We start from the raw sequence: 19907 nt of genomic DNA, 5'->3' as shown, positions 1-19907 counted from the left end.
CCTCCCTAGAAGGTCTGCCTGACTTTCTAATTTGGCTCTTCCCTGAGGCCCAGACTGTTCCATTCTTGCCACTAAGTACTACCACCAACCAAAAATCAATGTATTGTCCTTGAGCCAGATCCAGAATGCCAAATATTAGCACTGGACTCATGGACCCTCTGCTATGAGAGTTGGGAAATCATAGACATTTATGGTCAATTCAGGGGTGCTGTTAAAACCTGGCCCTAGGGCCATATGAATTCTTCACAGTTCCACAGGCTTTGAAATATGAAACATAAATTCCCATGTAAAAATTAAAATTTTATTAAAAATTCCTGTTACTTTAAAAAGTAATAGTCTTTAAAATATCTGCAAAGATAATCCATCCATCTTTCTAGGTGACTATCCAACTATGAACCTTGCCCAGAGGAGAATGTAAAGAGGAGCTTTATAACTAGATGATTATCCATCTCTCATTTTTTTCTGGCATGCAGGGGGTTGGAGCTGGGCTCCACCAACCATGTATGGTGTTAAGGATTTTTAATAATGGGGAGCTACTAAAGGAAACAATGTGTCTGGACTCTAGTTAAGAGCTCTCCCATACAATGCCAATCAATATCAAAGACTGAAAAGGTGAGCTGCTTCATGTGGGCTGCTGTCATGAGAATGTGCATCTGTGTGTGACTCGGGAGAGTCCAAGAAACTGCGTATCTGGGAAAAAGCTATTCAATTTCAATTCATGGTGAAAGGGAAAAAACTCCTCTATCTTAAAGACCAGGTAAATACAGACATATGTTTATTTGACCCAATATCTGTGTTTCAATGTTTCTCTCTTAGAGTACAGTTCAAATTTCTTTGGTGTACACTACAAGATATAAAATGCTATTAACCATCAGGATATTCTAGCCAACTAGTATTAATATACTGTCACACAAACAGCAGGTGATTTTTTTGTTTTTGACAGCAATTCCATAGACCCCAAATTAAGGTATTTTCTTCCCCTGTAACATCTAGTGTCACAGCCCCGGCCTTCAGTTGCCCCAATCTCTCTCCTCTGTCACTTACCGCTGCTTCAGTATAGCTCCCAGTGGCCAAGGAGCCAGCAGAGCTCATTTCTGCAATGAGTAAGCATGCCCGGTGCAGGGGCAGGCCTACTTCTCCCAGGCCTTTCACAACTCCTGAGCCTGGAACCACATGAGCGTTTACTAGATCTGCCCAAGAAGCTATTTTAAAGACACCACCTATGAAAAGGGGAAAATGGTATCTGTCAATTTCCAAACAAAATCCCTTAACTTTTACCCAACCAACCAACTACAATATGGAAATAATCTCCTAGTAACATGTAAATGTAATAGCGAAACACTTCAAGAATTTTAGTGATTATCAGTGGACCTACTTGTGAAAAATTTATCTGTCCACTTGGTTAGCTGGTTGAGAAATCACAAGGAGAAAAAAATCTTATAAGTTCTACACTTAGTTTACTAGCAAAACTGATAAGACTGTTTTTCCTTGCAGGCTGATGCTTGTGACTACCAATAAGATTTATGCAACTGGAAAGGGTCCAGTGAAGACAGGTTGTTTGTTGAGTGGAAGATATCAATTGAAATTCCTCTGAAGATGACAAATTTTCATTCTGTAGGGATCTCTCAGAAACTTTACCATCTCTCAAATCTACTTGTTCCTTAGGTCCCTTTAGCTCTTCAAATTTCAATAGACAATTGTATTCATTTTAAAAGCAGACAACAGTAACCCAAGTAGATTTTTGAAAAAAAACTATATGCAAACTTATAGAAAGTTTGTATAACTCTTTCAACAATCTTTTTTTTTAAAGTATTTATTTATTGATTTGGCTGTGCCGGGTCTTACTTGTGGCATGCGGGCTCTTAGTTGCAGCATGCGGGATCTAGTTCCCTGACCAGGGATTGAACCTGGGCCCCATGCATTGGGAGTGCAGAGTCTTAACCACTGGACCACCAGGGAAGTCCCAACAGTCAATACCTTTAGCACATGAAGAAAGTCATTACAGCAAATCTCTCCTAAGGAAATAGCTTAAGAATATGTATGTATTACTTTAAGAAAAATTGTTGTCTCAAAAGATGCTTATAACTGTTAAATAACATAAAATGTCCGTTGTAAGGGTAAGTGAAAAAAGAGATATACCCAATATAACAGAAAGTTGCATAGAAGAATGGGTAAAGAATTGGTAAAGAATTAAGCACTTTTTAAAACTAATGTATGCTCTACCTTGAGCTATTTGACAAAATTTTTTAAAAAGGATGCATATCAACAGATCTTTTTCTGCTAAAAATAAATCTTACTTTATACTACCTTTTCCTTGTCTCCTATATCTGCAATTTTCATTCTTTGAATATTCAGAACTCATTGTGTTCTGCAGGGCCAACATCTGTCATTTTTGCCTGCCTAGAACCCATGTCCCCTTCTTCTGGCATAAGCACAGCCATTTTCTTTAGGGAAATAACCCCTAACTATACCTTGGGGTTCAAGAAGTTTACATAAATAGCCTCACAATGATCAAGGGATCAACCCTAGAAGATGAAGACATAACAACCGTAAATATTTATGTACCCAACACAGGAGCACCTCAATACATAAGGCAAATGCTCACAGCCGTGAAAGGGGAAATCAACTGTAACACAATAATAGTGGGGGAATTTAACACCCCACTTACACCAATGGACAGATCATCCAGACAGAAAACTAATAAGGAAACAAAAGCCTTAAATGACACGTTAGACCAGATACACTTAATCGATATTTACAGAACATTCCATCCGAAAGCAGCGGAATATACTTTCTTCTCAAGTGCACAAGGAACATTCTCCAGGACAGATCACATCTTGGGTCACAAATCAAGCCTCAGTAAATTTAAGAAATTGAAATCGTATCAAGCAACTTTCCAACCACAACACTATGAGATTAGAAAGCAATTACAGGAAACAAACTGTAAAACACAAACACATGGAGGCTAAGCAATATGCTATAAATAACCAAGAGATCAATGAAGAAATCAAAAAATACCTAGAAACAAATGACAAAGAAAACACGACGACCCAAAACCTATGGGATGCAACAAAAGCAGTTCTAAAAGGGAAGTTTACAGCAATACAATCCTACCTCAAGAAACAAGAAAAATCTCAAATAAACAACCTAACCTTATACATAAAGCAACTAGAGAAAGAAGAATAAAAAACCCGCAAAGTTAGCAGAAGGAAAGAAATCATAAAGATCAGAGCAGAAATAAATAGAAACAAAGAAAACAATAGCAGAGATCAATAAAACTAAAAGCTGGTACTTTGAGAAGATAAACAAAATTGATAAACCTTTAGCCAGACTCATCAAGAAATAGAGAAGACTCAAATCAATAAAATTAGAAATGAAAAAGAAGTTATAACTGACACTGCAGAAATACAAAGGATCATAAGAGACTACCACAAGCCACTATATGGCAATAAAATGGACAACCTGGAATGGACAAATTCTTAGAAAAGTACAACCTTCCAAGACTGAACCAGGAAAAAATAGAAAATACGAACACACCAATCACAAATAATGAAATTGAAACTGTGAACAAAAATCTTCCAACAAACAAAAGCTCAGGACCAGATGGCTTCACATGCGAATTCTAGTAAACATTTAGAGAAGAGCTAACACCGATCCTTCTCAAATTCTTCCAAAAAACTGCAGAGGGAGGAACACTCCCAAACTCACTGCACGAGGCCACCATCACCCTGATACCAAAAACAGACAGAGATATCACAACAAAAGAAAATCACAGGCCAATATCACTGATGAACACAGACGCAAAAATCCTTAACAAAATACTAGCAAACCGAATCCAACACATTAAAAGGATCATACACCATGATCAAGTGGGATTTATCCCAGGGATGCAAGGATTCTTCAATATATGCAAATCAATCAATGGGATACACCATATTAACAAACTGAAGAATAAAAGCCACATGATCACCTCAGTTGATGCAGAAAAAGCTTTCAACAAAATTCAACACCCATTTATGATAAAAACTCTCCAGAAAGTGGGCATAGAGGGAACCTACCTCAACATAATAAAGGCCATATACGACAAACCCACAGCAAACCATTCTCAATGGTGAAAAACTGAAAGCATTTCCTCTAAGATCAGGAACAAGACAAGGATGTCCACTCTTGCCAGTATTCAACAGTTTTGGAAGTCCTAGCTATGGCAATCAGAGAAAAGAAATAAAAGGAATCCAAATTGGAAAAGAAGAAATAAAACACTCACTGTTTGCAGATGTTTGCAGATGACATGATACTATACATAGAAAATCCTAAAGATGCCACCAGAAAACTACTAGAGCTAATCAATGAATTTAGTAAAGTCGCAGGATACAAAATTAATACACAGAAATCTCTGGCATTCCTATACACTAACAACGAAAGATCAGAAAGAGAAATTAAGGAAACAATCCCATTTACCATTGCAACAAAAAGAATAAAATACCTAGGAATAAACCTAAGGAGTCAAAAGATCTGTGTACAAAAAACTATAAGATACTAATGAAAGAAATCAAAGACAACAAAAACAGATGGAGAGATATACCATGTTCTTGGATTGGAAGAATCAATATTGTGAAAATGACTATACTACCCAAAGCAATCTACATATTCGATGCAATCCCTCTCAAATTACCAATGGCATTTTTCACAGAACTAGAACAGAAAATTTTGCATTTTGTATGGAAACACAGAAGACCCTGAATAGCTAAAGCAATCTTGAGAAAGAAAAACAGAGCTGGAGGAATCAGGCTCCCTGACTTCAGTCTACAATTCAAAGCTACAGTAATCAAGACAGTATGGTACTGGCATAAAAACAGAAATATAAACCAGTGGAACAGGATAGAAAGCCCAGAGATAAACACACACCTATGGTCACCTAATCTATGACAAAGGAAGCAAGAATATGCAATGGAGAAATGACAGCCTCTTCAATACGTGGTGCTGGAAAAACCTGACAGCTACATTTTAAAGAATGAAATTAGAACACTCCCTAACACCATACAGAAAAATAAACTCAAAATGGATTAAAGACCTGAATGTAAGGCCAGATACTATAAAACCCTAAGAGGAAAACACAGGCAGAACACTCTCTGACGTAAATCGCAGCAAGATCTTTTTTGACTTCCCTCCTAAAGTAATGAAAATAAGAACAAAAATAAACAAATGGGACCTAATTAAACTCAAAAGTTTTTGCACAGCAAGTGAAACCATAAACAAAACAAAAAGACAACCCACAGAATGGGAGAAAATATTTGCAAACAAAGTAACTGACAAAGGATTAATCTCCAAAATATACAAACAGCTCATGCAGCTCAATATCAAAAAACAAAGAACCCAATCAAAAAACGGGCAGAAGACATTTCTCCAAAGAAGACATACAAATGGCCAACAAACACAGGAGAAGATGCTCAACATCACTAATTATTAGAGAAATGCAAATCAAAACTACAATGAGGTATCACCTCACACAGGTCAGAATGGCCATCATTAAAATATCTACAAACAATAAATGCTCGAGAGGGTGTGGAGGAAAGGGAACCCTCTTGTACTGTTGGTAGGAATGTAAATTAATACAGCCACTATGGAGAACAGTATGGAGGTTCCTTAAAAAACTAAAACTAGAACTACCATGTGACCCACAATCCAACTACTGGGCATATAGCCAGAGAAAAACATAATTCAAAAAGACACATGCACCCCAACGTTCATTGCAGCACTATTTACAACAGCCAGGACATGGAAGCAACCTAAATGTCCATCAACAGAGGAATGGATAAAGATGTGGTACATATATAAATGGAATATTACTCAGCCATAAAAAGGAATGAAATTGGGTCATTTGTAGAGACGTGGATGGACCTAGATAGAGACTGTCATGTAAGTCAGAAAAAGAAAAACAAATGTTGTATATTAACGTATATATGTGGAATCTAGAAAAATGGTATAGATGATCTTATTTCCAAAGCAGAAATAGAGACAGACGTAGAGAACAAACATATGGACACCAAGTTGTGGGGTCGGGGGGGTGAACTGGGAGATGGGGATTGACATATATATACTATCGATACTATGACATATATATACTATCGATACTATGACAGATAACTAATGAGAACCTACTGTTTAGCTCAGTGAACTCTACTCAATGCTCTGTGGTGACCTAAATGAGAAGGAAATCCAAAAAAGAGCGGATATATGTATACGTATAGCTGATTCACTTTGCTGTACAACAGAAACTAACACAACATTGTAAAGCAACTATACTGCAATAAAAATTTTTAAAAAATAGCCTCACATCACCAGGAGCAGGGTATATTACCCAGGTGAGCTAATAAAGGTATTTTATACCCCAGGTCTGAGCGACTGGTTTGAGGAGTGTACCTACCTGAGAAAGAAGTCAAGAGAGAAGAAAGCAGAGCTGAGACTTGGAGAGAAAGCAAGGCCAAAAGACATCACTTGAGCTCCTAGAGCCAACCACGCTTGACAGGCTTTTCTACGGCTGGACTTTGTCATGTGAGCCAATACATTTCCTTCTGTTCTTCAGCCAGTTTAAGCTGGATTTGTGATTCTTGTTGGTTCCTGAATAATACTTACCTTCATACTGCTTTTTTACTGTGTTTCCTATATCTGCAAATTTCCGGTCTTCAAATATTAGAAACTCATGGCGTTTGGCCAGAATGGTTAACTCCTTCATCACATCCAGAGTAAAATCATTCAAAATATCTACATGAGTCTTGAGCATGCAGATTCTGGGTCCTAAAGCATCTGCTAGCTGCAACAGCTCTCTGGACTCTGAAATATCAGCAGACAGGCACAGATTGGTCTCCTTCTTTTGCATAAGCCTGAGAAGCTTTGATGCAACTGGGTGGATCCCGGGCAGCTCTGCACGTGCACCAAAGCTTAGTTCTTTGGGTCCTTTCTTTACAGAAGGGAGAGAACCATTATGATTAGCTGCGACAAAAACATTCTCCTGAATAAATCTCTTCACTCTCTCGACCATCTCAGCATCAATTTTTTTCTGTTGCTCAAGAATCTCCAGCATTTTGGACAATGTACACACTGAGTGGAGACGAATCCCATGCGCCTGCAACTTGTCCTTTCCTCCTTGCTCTCTGTCCAGCAGCACTATGGCATCAGTGACCTTCAAGCCCTCCTTCTGAAGAGCCTCAACAGTTTCCAAAACACTAGATCCACTGGTGACAACATCTTCAATGATCAAACAGGTTTCTCCTGGATTAATAGCCCCTTCTACAAGACGCTTAGTACCTAGAAAAGAAAAAATTACGTTGACTCTGTTTTAAAGTTATATATTTCAGCCAACTCAAGATGTATCTTGTAGTATAAATTTGGCATGTATTTATGAAGAGGGGGATAATCTAAATTATATTTTCTGATAATCTACTTTGGAACTACTTTATTTTTAAAATTCCTAATGAATCTTCAATGTGCCACAATTACTGTTTTGTTCAGTGCCTATGTATTTCAAAATTGTCAAAGTTACATATACAGAACATTTTTAGTAAAACTAGCAAATTATTTAATGGTGTAAAACATCATTTAATGTGTTTATGATCAAAATTTCAAATACAGGTTTTATTAAGGCAAGATCACCTAGGTCAATGAAAGTTATGAAACAAAGAATAACCCAATATCATCAATGAAATCATTCCTTTTTCCATTAACAATTTCTTTATTCAAGATCAGCCAAACAACTGGCCTTCTGAGCACATAAATGCAGGAGGGAAAATATTCGACAACCACTGAGGTCAATCACCACAGCGTTATGAGCTATGTAATGTAATGTGACTAAACACACTTCCCCACTCCAACCCCTACTGCAGACTATTTTCAGATAATCTACAAACTGTAAATACTCAGGCTGTAGACTACACAGACTCACGGTTTAGAGATTCATTTTTACATCTTCCACTACCAAATTTATCTTATTTTGAATCAGAATAGATATAGTGGGCATTTTGCCTACATTCTGAACTTTCCACAGGTACTGTCTTTGCCCTTTCCCCAACTCCTTTCCTTCCCTTGCAGAATTGGCAAGTTTAACTGAATCATCTTAGGCGAGAACATAAGACTGCGAGTACTTATAGGTATATTTTTAAATTAATGATCTTATTCTAAGAAATATTTTTGAAGATACATAATAAGGAAATAGAAACAGTAGTCTTATGGCAGTGATTCATATAAACACTGTGCCACTAAGTGGCAAAAACATTTGTCTAATTTTTTTATAATGGAGAATTTCAAACAAAACTAGACAAAATAGTATAACAAACCTCCACAAATACAGCACCTCACCACTTAGCAACTCATGGGCAATCTTGTTTCAACTGTAACTCCAACATCACCCTCCCCCCATAATTTTTAGACGCAAATCCCAGACATCATATGATTTCATCATAAAATTTTTAGAACATGTCTGTAAAAAGGACTCTTTTCAAAAAGAAGTAATAAAAACAGTATCACACCAACGTAAAACAACACGAAAAAATCATTAGTACTTAAGATCATCAAATATGAAGTCAGTTCCAATACTTTTAGATTGATTTAGTTTTAACGCAGCCCACATTTAAAACACCCACCTGATGACCTACTGCCATGAACCCATAAAAACATCTTCATTTAGAATTTCATGTGGCATTTACTTTTTTTTTGGCTACCTGGACAGCTGTGGGATCTTATTTCCCCAACCAGGGATCGAACCTGGGCCCCTGCAGTGGAAGTGCAGAGTCCTAACCACTGGGCTGCCAGGGAATTCCCTCACATTGCTTTAACAGATTAATTTTATTCATGCAATTTAAATATAAATACATTGGGAAAGTAAGTGCTCTTAGAACATTCTTCTGATGAGGGAAGCGCTGGTAAAAATGTTGGGTTTCATAAATTTGGTGCACAAAAAAAGCACTTTTTTTCATTGCCTAATTAATACAAAGCATTTCACCCCTAGACTCTAAAGGAAAGGGAGGTGATTTATAACAACAGTTAACAAATTCCACAGGCCATAACAACTTAAAGGCCCTATGAAGAATATTCAAGGTGACTATGAACATCAGTGCCTAGAAGAACAAATTCTAAAAGTATCAGGCTACATGTCAACTTAAAGCTTATACTATTTTTACTTTACCATAATCCTTTGTTTCCTTCCTTCTAATAAGCATTGGAATTTGGTTGGTTGAACAGATAACCGTGGCCAATGGTAAAGCTGTATAAGGTACTCCACACACAGTATCAAAATTGATCCCTGCATTTTGGGCAGTTTGGAATAAAATTTCTGCAACCTGTAAAAAAACAACACATAACCCAATTATTATTATTACTATTTTAAGTGGTGTATAAATCATGTAACAACATAAAGACAGTAACAACCCAGCAAGGGAGAGTCTTAAACCTGATCAGAAAAATATAAATGCCTTTTTGTTAAGTTATCCTCTCCACAAATCCCAGTTTACAAATATAAATATAAAAACAGAAGAATTAACCTACTTAGCTAGACTCAGGGCTGCTCCAAGGGCAACATGGAATGTGTTAGGAAAGGCTATGATGTTCACCCTGAAGACTAAGGATGACCCCTAGGCTTCACAGTTTTCCTCAGTAATTCATTATGCTTGTCATGTCTAAACCTATCACCTGCTAGTTTTATTTTCCCAACAGAAGTCTTCAATTAAGAAGTTTCACAAGAGAAATTAAGAAAACAATTGCATTAAAAAGAATAAAACAGGGACTTCCCTGGCAGTCCAGTGGTTAAGACACCGCACTTCCACTGCAGGGGGCACGGGTTCAATCCCTGGTCAGAGAACTAGGATCCCGCATGCCGCACAGCATAGCCAAAAAAAAAAAAAAAGAATAAAACACTTACAAATAAATTTAACCAAGGAAGTGAAAAACCTTTAACCAAGGAAGTGAAAGGCCTGTACACTAAAAACATAAGACATTGATTTTAAAAACAAACAAACAAACTTAAGATAACATAAGTAAATGGAAAAATATTCCATGCTCATGGATCAGAAAAATTAAACTGTTAAAATGTCCATACTAGGGCTTCCCTGGTGGCACAGTGGTTGAGAGTCCACCTGCCGATGCAGGGGACACGGGTTCGTGCCCCGGTCCGGGAAGATCCCACATGCCGCGGAGCGGCTGGGCCCATGAGCCATGGCCGCTGAGCCTGCGTGTCCGGAGCCTGTGCTCCGCAACGGGAGAGGCCACGACAGTGAGAGGCCTGCGTACTGCAAAAAAAAAAAAAAAAAAAAGTCCATACTAAAAGCAATATACAGATTCAATGAAGTTTCTAAAAAATTACAATGGCACTTTTCACAGAAATGGAACAAACAATCCTAAAATTTGTATGGAACCACAAAAGACCCTGGATAACCAAAACAATCTTGAGAAAGAAAAACAAAGCTGGAAGTATCATATTCCCTGATTTCAAACTATATTACAAAGTAATAGTAGTCAAAACACTATGGTATTGGCATAAATACAGACACACAGGTCAACAGAACAGAATAGAGAGCCCAGAAGTAAACCTACACATATATGTTCAATTAATTTACATCAAAGGAGCTAAGAATACACAAAGGGAAAAGGACAGTCTCTTCAACAAAATGGTTTTGGGAACACTAGACTACATCGTACACCATACACAAAAATTAACTCAAAATGGATTAATGACTTGAATGTAAGACCTAAAAACATAAACCTCCTTGAGAAAACAGGTGGTAAGTTCCTTGACAATGGTCTTAACAATGATGTTTTAGATTTGACACCAAAAGCAAAGAAATAAAACCAAAAATAAACAAGTGGGAAGGTGGTTCTAGATGGTGGAGTTAGAAGATCCTGAACTCACCTCCTCTCATGGACACAACAAATCTACAACTACATTAAGAACAATTCCCTCCGAAAAGAACCTGAGAGATAGGTGAACAGCTACTGCACAACAAAGGATAAAAGGGCACATGGAGATGGGTAGGAGAGTTAGAGACACAGTCTCGCCAAAAACTCCATCACTACTTCAGCAACCCATAACCAGGAGGGATCTCACAAATATGGAACTTCTCCCTGATGCTCCACATCAGTCACCCCAACCCCTGGGACCTACACCGGAGAGATGAGCACTCAAAACACCTGGCTTTGAAGACCAACAGGGCTTGGATCCAGGAAAACCATATGGATGTAGGGAATAGAGATCTGCTCTTAAATGGCTTGTGTGCAGACTCACTCACCCTGGGACCCAACACAAAAACTGTAGCCTGAAAAGAGCCTAGATCATATGTGAAGTAAGTTCACTTGCTAATCTTAAAGTGTCTGCCAGAGGGGCTCTGTTGGGGCTTTCTCCAGGTATGGAGCCACTGGCAGGCACCATTTTTACACTCTCTTTCTAACTTGCTACTGCCTGCCCCTCCCTGCACCACAGCCCCAGCCCCACCAGAGGCAGTGGGTGAATACACCACTTCCCCATGTTTCTGCTGCAGCCTGTTCCCCCATCCTCCACTGATCCTGCAGCCACACCAGTGGTGTGGATGCACACCAAAGCCAGTGGGCACATGTAGCCCAAACAGGGGACACCACTTGAGTGTGTGCTTTCGTTGCTAGGGGGGATTGCATTTCTGGGCCCCAAAGGTGTGAAACAATCAAAGACACAGTTTGAGAAACAACTAAGAACTAGAGCAAGGTTGAACAGTAAGGTTCATTTCCCAAACAGGGCCACCCCTTCAAGACTAGAAAAGATAACTCTAACACCTAACACATAGAAACACAGAGTCAAGCAAAATGAGAAAACAGGTATATGTTCCAAACGAAAACAAAAGATAAAACCCCAATAAAAAACCTTAATGCAACAGAAATAAGTAATTTACCTGATAAAGAACTCAAAGTAATGGTCTTAAAGATGCTCACCAAAATAGGAAAAAGAATGGATGAACACAGAACTTCAACAAAGAGACAGAAAATATAAAAACATACCAAAGACAAGTCAAAGAGCTGAAGAATACAATAACTGATCTGAAAAATAAACTAGAGGGGTTCAACAGCAGACAAGATGAAGCAGAAGAAAAGATCAGTAATCTGGAAGACAGGGCAGTGGAACTCACCCTAACAGAGCAGCAATAAACAGAACAAAACACCAGCATTTTAAAAAGCAAAAATAGCGTAGGGGACCTAGGGAAAAATATTGAAAATAACATTCACATTATAGATTAGAAGAGTCCCAGAAGAAGAGAGGAAAAAAAGGGGCAGAAAACTTATTTGAAGAAATAATGACTGGGGTGCAGAGACAAGATGGCAGAGGAGGACTTGAGCTCACCTCTTCTTACAAAAACACCAAAATCACAACTAACTGCTGAACAACCATTGACAAAAAAAATGCTGGAACCTACCAAAAAAGATATTCTATACCCAAAGACAAAGAAGAAGCCACAATGAGAAGGTAGGAGGGGTGCAATCGCAATAAAATCAAAACCCATACCCGCTGGGTAGGTGACCCACAAACTGGAAAATAATTATACCACAGAAATTCTCCCACATGAGTGAAAGTTCTGAGCCCCACATCAGGCTCCCCAGCCTGGAGGTCTGGCAATGGGAGGAGGAGCCCCCAGAGAATCTGGCTTTGAAGGCAAGCAAGGTTTGATCACAAGAATTCCACAGGACTGGGAGAAATAGAAACTCCACTCTTGGAGGGCACACAAAAGGTCTCATGTGACCAGGACCCAGGGAATAAAGCAGTAACCTCATAAGAGGCTGGGCCAGACCTACTTGATGGTACTGGAGGGTCTCCTACGGAGGTGGGGTGGGGGAGGCAGCTGTGGCTCACTGTGGGGACAAAGACACTGGCGGTGGTAGTTCTGGGGAGTACGCATTGGCATGAGTCCTCCTGGAGGGTGCCATTCTCTCACCAAGACCTGGCCTCACTCAACAGCTGGTAGGCTCCAGAGCTGGCATGCTTCAGGCCAAACAACCAACAAGGTGGGAACACAGCCATACCCATCAGCAGACAGGCGGCTTAAAGTCTTCCTGAGCAAACAGCTGCCTGCAAAACACACCCCCTGACGTGGCCCTGCCCCCCAGAGGGACAAGTCCCAGCTCCACCCACCAGTGGGCAGGAACCAGTCCCTCCCACCAGGAAGCCTGCACAAGCCTTTTAGACAGTCTCATCCACCAGGGGGCAGACAGCAGAAGAACTACAACCCTGCAGCATGCAGAAACCGCAATCAAAGAAAGTTAGGCAAAATGATATGGTAGAGGAATATGTCCCACATGAAGGAACAAGATAAAACCCCAGAAGAACAACCAAGTAAAATGGAGACAGATAATCTACTTGAAAAAGAATTCAGAGTAATGATAGTAAAGATGATCCAAGATTTCAGAAAAAGAATGGAGGCACAGACGGAGACTATACAAAAACGCTTAACAAAGACCTAGAAGAACTAAAGAACAAACAAAGAGATGAACAATACAATAACTGCAATAAAAACTACACTACAAGGAATCAATAGTAGAATAATAGAGGCAGAAGAACAGATAAATGAGCTGGAAAACAGAATGATGGAAATCACGGCTGTGGAAAAAAAAAAAAAAACAGAATTAAAAGAAATGAGGACAGTCTAAAAGACCTCTGGGACAACATTAAACACACCAACATTTGCATTACAGGGGTACCAGAAGGAGAAGAGAGAAAGGTCCTGAGGAAGTATTTGAAGAGATAATAGCTGAAAACTTCCATAATATGGGAAAGGAAACAGTCACCCAAGTCCAGGATGCACAGAGAGTCCCAGGCAGGATAAACCCAAAGAAGAACATGACGATACACATGGTAATAAAACAGATAAAAATTAAAAACAAAGAAAAAATACTGAAAGCAATGAGGGAAAAGCAACAAATAACATACAAGGGAATCCCCACAAGGTTATCAGCTGATTTCTCAGCAGAAACTGCAGACCAGAAGGGAGTGGCATGATATATTTAAAGTGATAAAAGGGAATAACATACAACCAAGAATACTCTACCCAGCAAGGCTCTCATTCAGATTCAATGGAGAAATAAAAATTTTTACAGACAAGCAAAACCTAAGAGAATTCAGTACAATCAGACCTTTGCAGTACAAAGGTCAGTACAATCAGACCTTTGCAACGTACGCTAAAGGAACTTCTCTAGGCAGAAAAGGCCACAACTAGAAATAAGAAAATTACGAATGGAAAAGCTGACCAGTAAAGGCAAACACACAGTAAAGGTAGGAAATCACATACACACAAATATGACATCAAAACCAGCAACTGTGAGAGGAGGAGAGTACAAATGCAGGATATTGGAAATGCATTTGAAATTAAGAGACCAGCAACTTAAAACAATCTTGTATATATATAGACTGCTATATCAAAACCTCACGGTAATGGCAAACCAAAAATCTACAATAGATACACATACAAAAAAGAAATAGAAACCTAAACACAACAGTAAAGATAAACTTCAAATCACAAGAGAATAGAACAAAAGAGAAAGGGAAGAAAAAAGATCTACAAAAACAAATCCAGGGCTTCCCTGGTGGCACAGTGGTTGAGAGTCCGCCTGCCGATGCAGGGGACACAGGTTCGTACTCCGGTCTGGGAAGATCCAACATGCCGCGGAGCGGCTGTTGAGTGGTCCATGAGCCATGGCTGCTAAGCCTGCGCGTCCGGAGCCTGTGCTCCGCAGCAGGAGAGGCCACAACAGTGAGAGGCCCGTGTACCGCAAAAAACAAAAAAAAATCCAAAACAATTAACAAAATGGCAATAAGAACATACATATCAACAATTACCTTAAATGTAAATGGATTAAATGCTACAATCAAAAGACACAGTCTGGTTGAATAGATACAAAAACAAGACTCATATATACGCTGTCTACAAGAGACCCACTTCAAAACTAGGGACACATACAGACTGAAAGTGAGGGGATGGAAAAAGGTATTCCATGCAAACAGAAATCAAAAGAAAGCTGAAGTAGCAATACTCATGTCAGACAAAACAGACTTTAAAATAAAGACGGTAAAGATGTTAAAAATAAATAAATAAATAAATAAAATAAAGTCTGTCACAAAGCACACTGCATAACGATCAAGGGATCAGTTGAAGAAGATAGAAAAATTGTAAATAAATATGCACCCAACATAAGAGCACCTCGATATATAAGGCAAATGCTATCATCCATAAGAGGAGAAATCAACAGTCACACAATAGCGAAGGACTTTTAACACCCCACTTAACATCAATGAACAGATCATCCAGACAGACAATCAATAAGGAAACACGTCTTAAATGACACATTAGACCAGATGGTCTTAATTGATACTTACAGAACATTCCATCTAAAAGCAGCAGACTACACATTCTTCCCAAGTGCACAGAGAACATTCTCCAGGATTCATTACATGCTGGGCCACAAAGCAAGCCTCAGTAAGTTTAAGAAAACTGAAATCATATCAAGCATCTTTTCTGATCACAATGCTATGAGTTTAGAAATCAACAAGGAAAAAAACTGTAAAAAACACAAACAAGTGGAGGCTAAACAATATGGTACTATATAACCAATGGATCACTGAAAAAATCAGAGGAAATCAAAAAATAACTAGAGACAAGTGAAAACGAAAGCACGACAATCCAAAATCTTTGGGACACAGCAAAAGAGTTCTAAGAGGGAAATTTATAGTAATACAATCTTACCTCAGGAAACAAAGAACATCTCAAATAAACGACCTAACTTTGCACGTAAAGCAACTACAGAAAGATGAACAAACAAAACCCAAAATTAGTAGAAGTAAAGAAATCACAAAGATCAGAGCAGAAATAAATGAAACAGAGATGAAGAAAATAATAGAAAAGATGAATGAAATTAAAATCCCGTTCTTTGAAAAGATAAAAACGGAAAAAGCTTCAGAAAGACTCATCAAGAAAAAGGGAGAGGGCTCAAATCAATAAACTTAGAAATGAAAAAGAAGAAATTACAACGGATACGACAGATATACAAACGACCACAGGAGACTACTACAAGCAACCATATGCCAATAAAATGGACAACCTAGATGAAATGGACAAATTCTTAAAAAGGTACACTCTCTGAAGACTGAACCAGGAAGAAATAGAAAATATGAACAGACAAATTGCAAGTACTGAAATTGAAACAGTGATTAAAAAACTCCCAGCAGGGACTGCCTGTTGGCAGAGTGGTTAAGAATCCACCTGCCAATGCAGGGGACACAGGTTCGATCCCTGGTCCAGGAAGATCCCACATGCCGCAGAGCAACTAAACCTGTGCACCACAACTACTAAGCCTGCACTCTAGACCCAGGAGCTACAACTACTGAGCCCGCGTGCCACAACTACTGAAGCCCGCATGCCTAGAGCCCGTGCTCTGCAACAAAAGAAGCCACTGCAATGAGAAGCCCGCGCACCGCAACAAAGAGTACCCCCCACTAGCCGCAACTACAGAAAGCCCACACACAGCAACAAAGACCCAACACAGCCATACATAAATAAATATTTATTTTTAAAAATAAATAAACAGAAAAACCTCCCAACGAACAAAAGTCCATGACGACATGGCTTCACAGAATTCTATCAAATTTAAAGAAGACTGAACACCTATCCTTCTGAAACTCTTCCAAAAAATTGCAGAGGAACGAACACTCCCAAGTGCATTCTATGAGGCCACGATCACCCTGATACCAAAATCAGACAAAGATACTGCAAAAAAAGAAAATTACAGGCCAATATCACTGAAGGACATATACGCAAAACTCCTCAACAAAATACTAGCAAACTAAATCCAACAATACATTAAAAGGATCATACGCCATGATCAAGTGGGATTTATCCCAGGGATAAAAAGATTTTTCGGTATCCATAAGTCAATCAGCATGATATACCACATCAACAAATCGAAGAATAAAAATCACATGATCATCTCAATAGATGCAGAAAAAGTTTTTAATAAAACTGAATACCCATTTATGATAAAAACTCTCCAAAAAGTGGGCATAGAGGGAACATACCTCAACATAAAAGAGGCCATGTATGACAAACCTACAGCTAACATCATACTCAATGGTGAAAAGGTGAAAGCATCTAAGATCAGGAACGAGACAAGGATGTCCACTCTTGCCACTTTCATTCAACAGTTCTGGAAGTCCTAACCATGGCAATCAGAGAAGAAAAAGAAATAAAAGGAATCCAAATTGGAAAAGAAGAAACAAAATACTTACTGTTTGCAGATGACATGATGCTATACATAGAAAATCCTAAAGATGCTACCAGAAAACTATTAGAGCTCATCAATAAATTTGGTAAAGTTGCAGGATACAAAATTAATACACAGAAGTCTCTTGCATCTCTATACACTAAAAACAGAAGATCAGAAAGAGAAATTAAGGAAACAATCCCATTTGCCAGCACATCAAAAAGAATAAAATACCTGGGAATAAACCTACCTGAGGAGACAAAAGACCTCAACTCTGAAAACTATAAGACACTGATGAAAGAAATCAGAGATGACACAAACAGATGGAAAGATATATCGTGTTCTTGGATTGGAAGACTCAATATTGTCAAAATGATATACTACCCAAGGCAATCTACAGATTCAATGCAACCCCTATCAAACTACCAATGGCATTTTTCACAGAACTAGAACAGAAAAACTTTTAATTTGTATGGAGACACAAAAGACCCCAAATAGCCAAAGGAATCTCAAGAAAGAAAAACAGAGATGGAGGAATCAGGCTCCCTGACTTCAGATTATACTACAAAGCTACAGTCATCAAAACACTATGGTACTGGCACAAAAACAGAAATATAAAATCAGTGGAACATGACAGAAAGCCCAGAAATAAACCCATACACCTATGGTCAATTAATCTATGACAAAGGAGGAAAGACTATACAATGGAGAAAACACAGCCTCTTCAATAAGTGGTGCTGGGAAAACTGGACAGCTATGTAAAAGAATATTAGAACATTCTTTATCACCATATACAAAAATAAACTCAAAATGGTTAAACACCTAAATGTAAGACCAGATAACATAAAACTCTTAGAGGAGTACATAGGCAGGAAACTCTTTGAAATAAATTGCAGCAATATCTTTTTCAATCCGTTTCCTAGAGTAATGGAAAAAAAATAAACAAATGGGACCTGATTAAACTTAAAAACGTTTGCACAGCAAAGGAAACCATAAACAAATCAAAAAGACAACCCACAGAATGGGAGAAAATATTTGCAAATGATGCAACTGGCAGTGAATTAATCTCCAAAATTTACAAACAGCTCATGCAGCTCAATATCAAATAAACAAGCAACTCAATCAAAAAATGGACAGAAATAGACATTTCTCCGAAGAAGACAGACATACAGATGGCCAAGAGGCATATGAAAAGATGCTCAACATTGCTAATTATTAGAGAAATGCAAATCAAAACCACAAAGAGGTACCACCCACACCAGTCAGAATGGCCATCATCAAAAGGTTTACAAACAATAAATGCTGGACAGGGCTTGCAGAAAAGGGAGCCCTCCTACACTGTTGGTGGGAACACAAACTGGTACTGCCACTATGCAGAACAGTATGGACGTTCCTTAAAAAACTAAAAATATAGCTACTATATGATCCAATAATCCCACTCCTGGGCAGATATCTGGAAAAAAACATGGTTCAAAAGGATACATGCACCCCAATGTTCATTGCCGTGCTGTTCACAATATCCAAGACATGGAAGCAACCTAAATGCCCATCAACACATGACTGGATAAAGAAGATGTGGTATATAAATACAATGGAATATTAATCAGCCATTAAAAAAATGAAATAATGCCATTTGCAGCAACATGGATGGACCTGGAGATTATCACACTAAGTGAAGTAAGTTAGACAGAGAAAGACAAATATCATATGATATCCCTTATATGTGGAATCTAAAATGAAATGACACAAATGAACTTATTTACAAAACAGAAATAGACTCCTAGACTTAAAAAACAAACTTATGGTTACAAAAGGGAAAGGTGGTGGGGGCAGGGAGGGATAATTGATAGTTTGGAATTGACATATACACACTACTATATTTAAAATAGATAACCAACAAGGTCCTATTGTATAGCACAGGGAACTATGCTCAATATTCTGTAATAACCTAAATGGGAAAAGAATTTGAAAAAGAATAGATACATGTATATGTATAACTGAATCACTATGCTGCACACCTGAAACTAATACAATATTGTTAATCAACTATACTCTAATATTAAAAAAAAGGAACACAATTTTTTAAAAAAAGGAAAGAATGGCTAAAAATTTCCTGAAGATTCAGGAAGTCCAGAGTGTTCCAAAGAAGATGAACCAGAAGAAACCTGAACCAAGACACATAATTAAAATGTCAAAAGTTGAAGACAAGGAGAGAATCTTAAAAGTGTCAAGAGAAAAACAACTTGTTATATACAACAGAATCTCCCTTCATAAGACTATCAGCAGACTTCTCAGCAAAAACTTTGCATGCCAGAAGGAAGTGGCATGACATATTCAAGGTGCTCAAAGGAAAACACTTCCAACCAAGAATACTCTAGACCATATGCACCTAATAAATACAGAGAACATTCCATCCAAAAGCAGAATACACATTCTTCTCAAGTGTATATGGAACATTCTCCAAGATAGATCATATGCTAGACCACAAAACAAGTCTCAAGAAATTTATTGAAATCATATCAAGTATCTTTCTGACCACAATGGCATGAAACTGGAAATACAGAAAGAAAACAAGAAAAATCTCAAATCTGTGAAGATTAAACAACATGCTATTGAACAACCTGTGGGTCAATGAAGAAATCAAAGGAGAA

General features: G+C 38.2%; 1 protein-coding gene across 1 annotated transcript in view; it reads right to left on the bottom strand.

The window, feature by feature from the left end:
- UMPS (uridine monophosphate synthetase) overlaps positions 1-19907 on the bottom strand; it is a 53079-nt gene that overhangs the window by 26090 nt on the left and 7082 nt on the right. The window contains exons 2-4 of the mRNA XM_030858730.2: positions 9179-9332; positions 6634-7305; positions 1045-1220 (exon numbers count right to left, since the gene is read on the bottom strand). Coding sequence (XP_030714590.1) covers positions 1045-1220; positions 6634-7305; positions 9179-9332 — 1002 coding nt within the window. The remainder of the gene's footprint in view (positions 1-1044; positions 1221-6633; positions 7306-9178; positions 9333-19907) is intronic.

This window comes from Globicephala melas, chromosome 4 (genome assembly GCF_963455315.2).
Source record: "Globicephala melas chromosome 4, mGloMel1.2, whole genome shotgun sequence".
In the NCBI taxonomy this organism is placed as follows: domain Eukaryota; kingdom Metazoa; phylum Chordata; class Mammalia; order Artiodactyla; family Delphinidae; genus Globicephala; species Globicephala melas.
The sequence above is the reverse complement of the archived record's forward strand: the minus strand, read 5'-3'. Positions and strand labels throughout refer to the sequence as shown.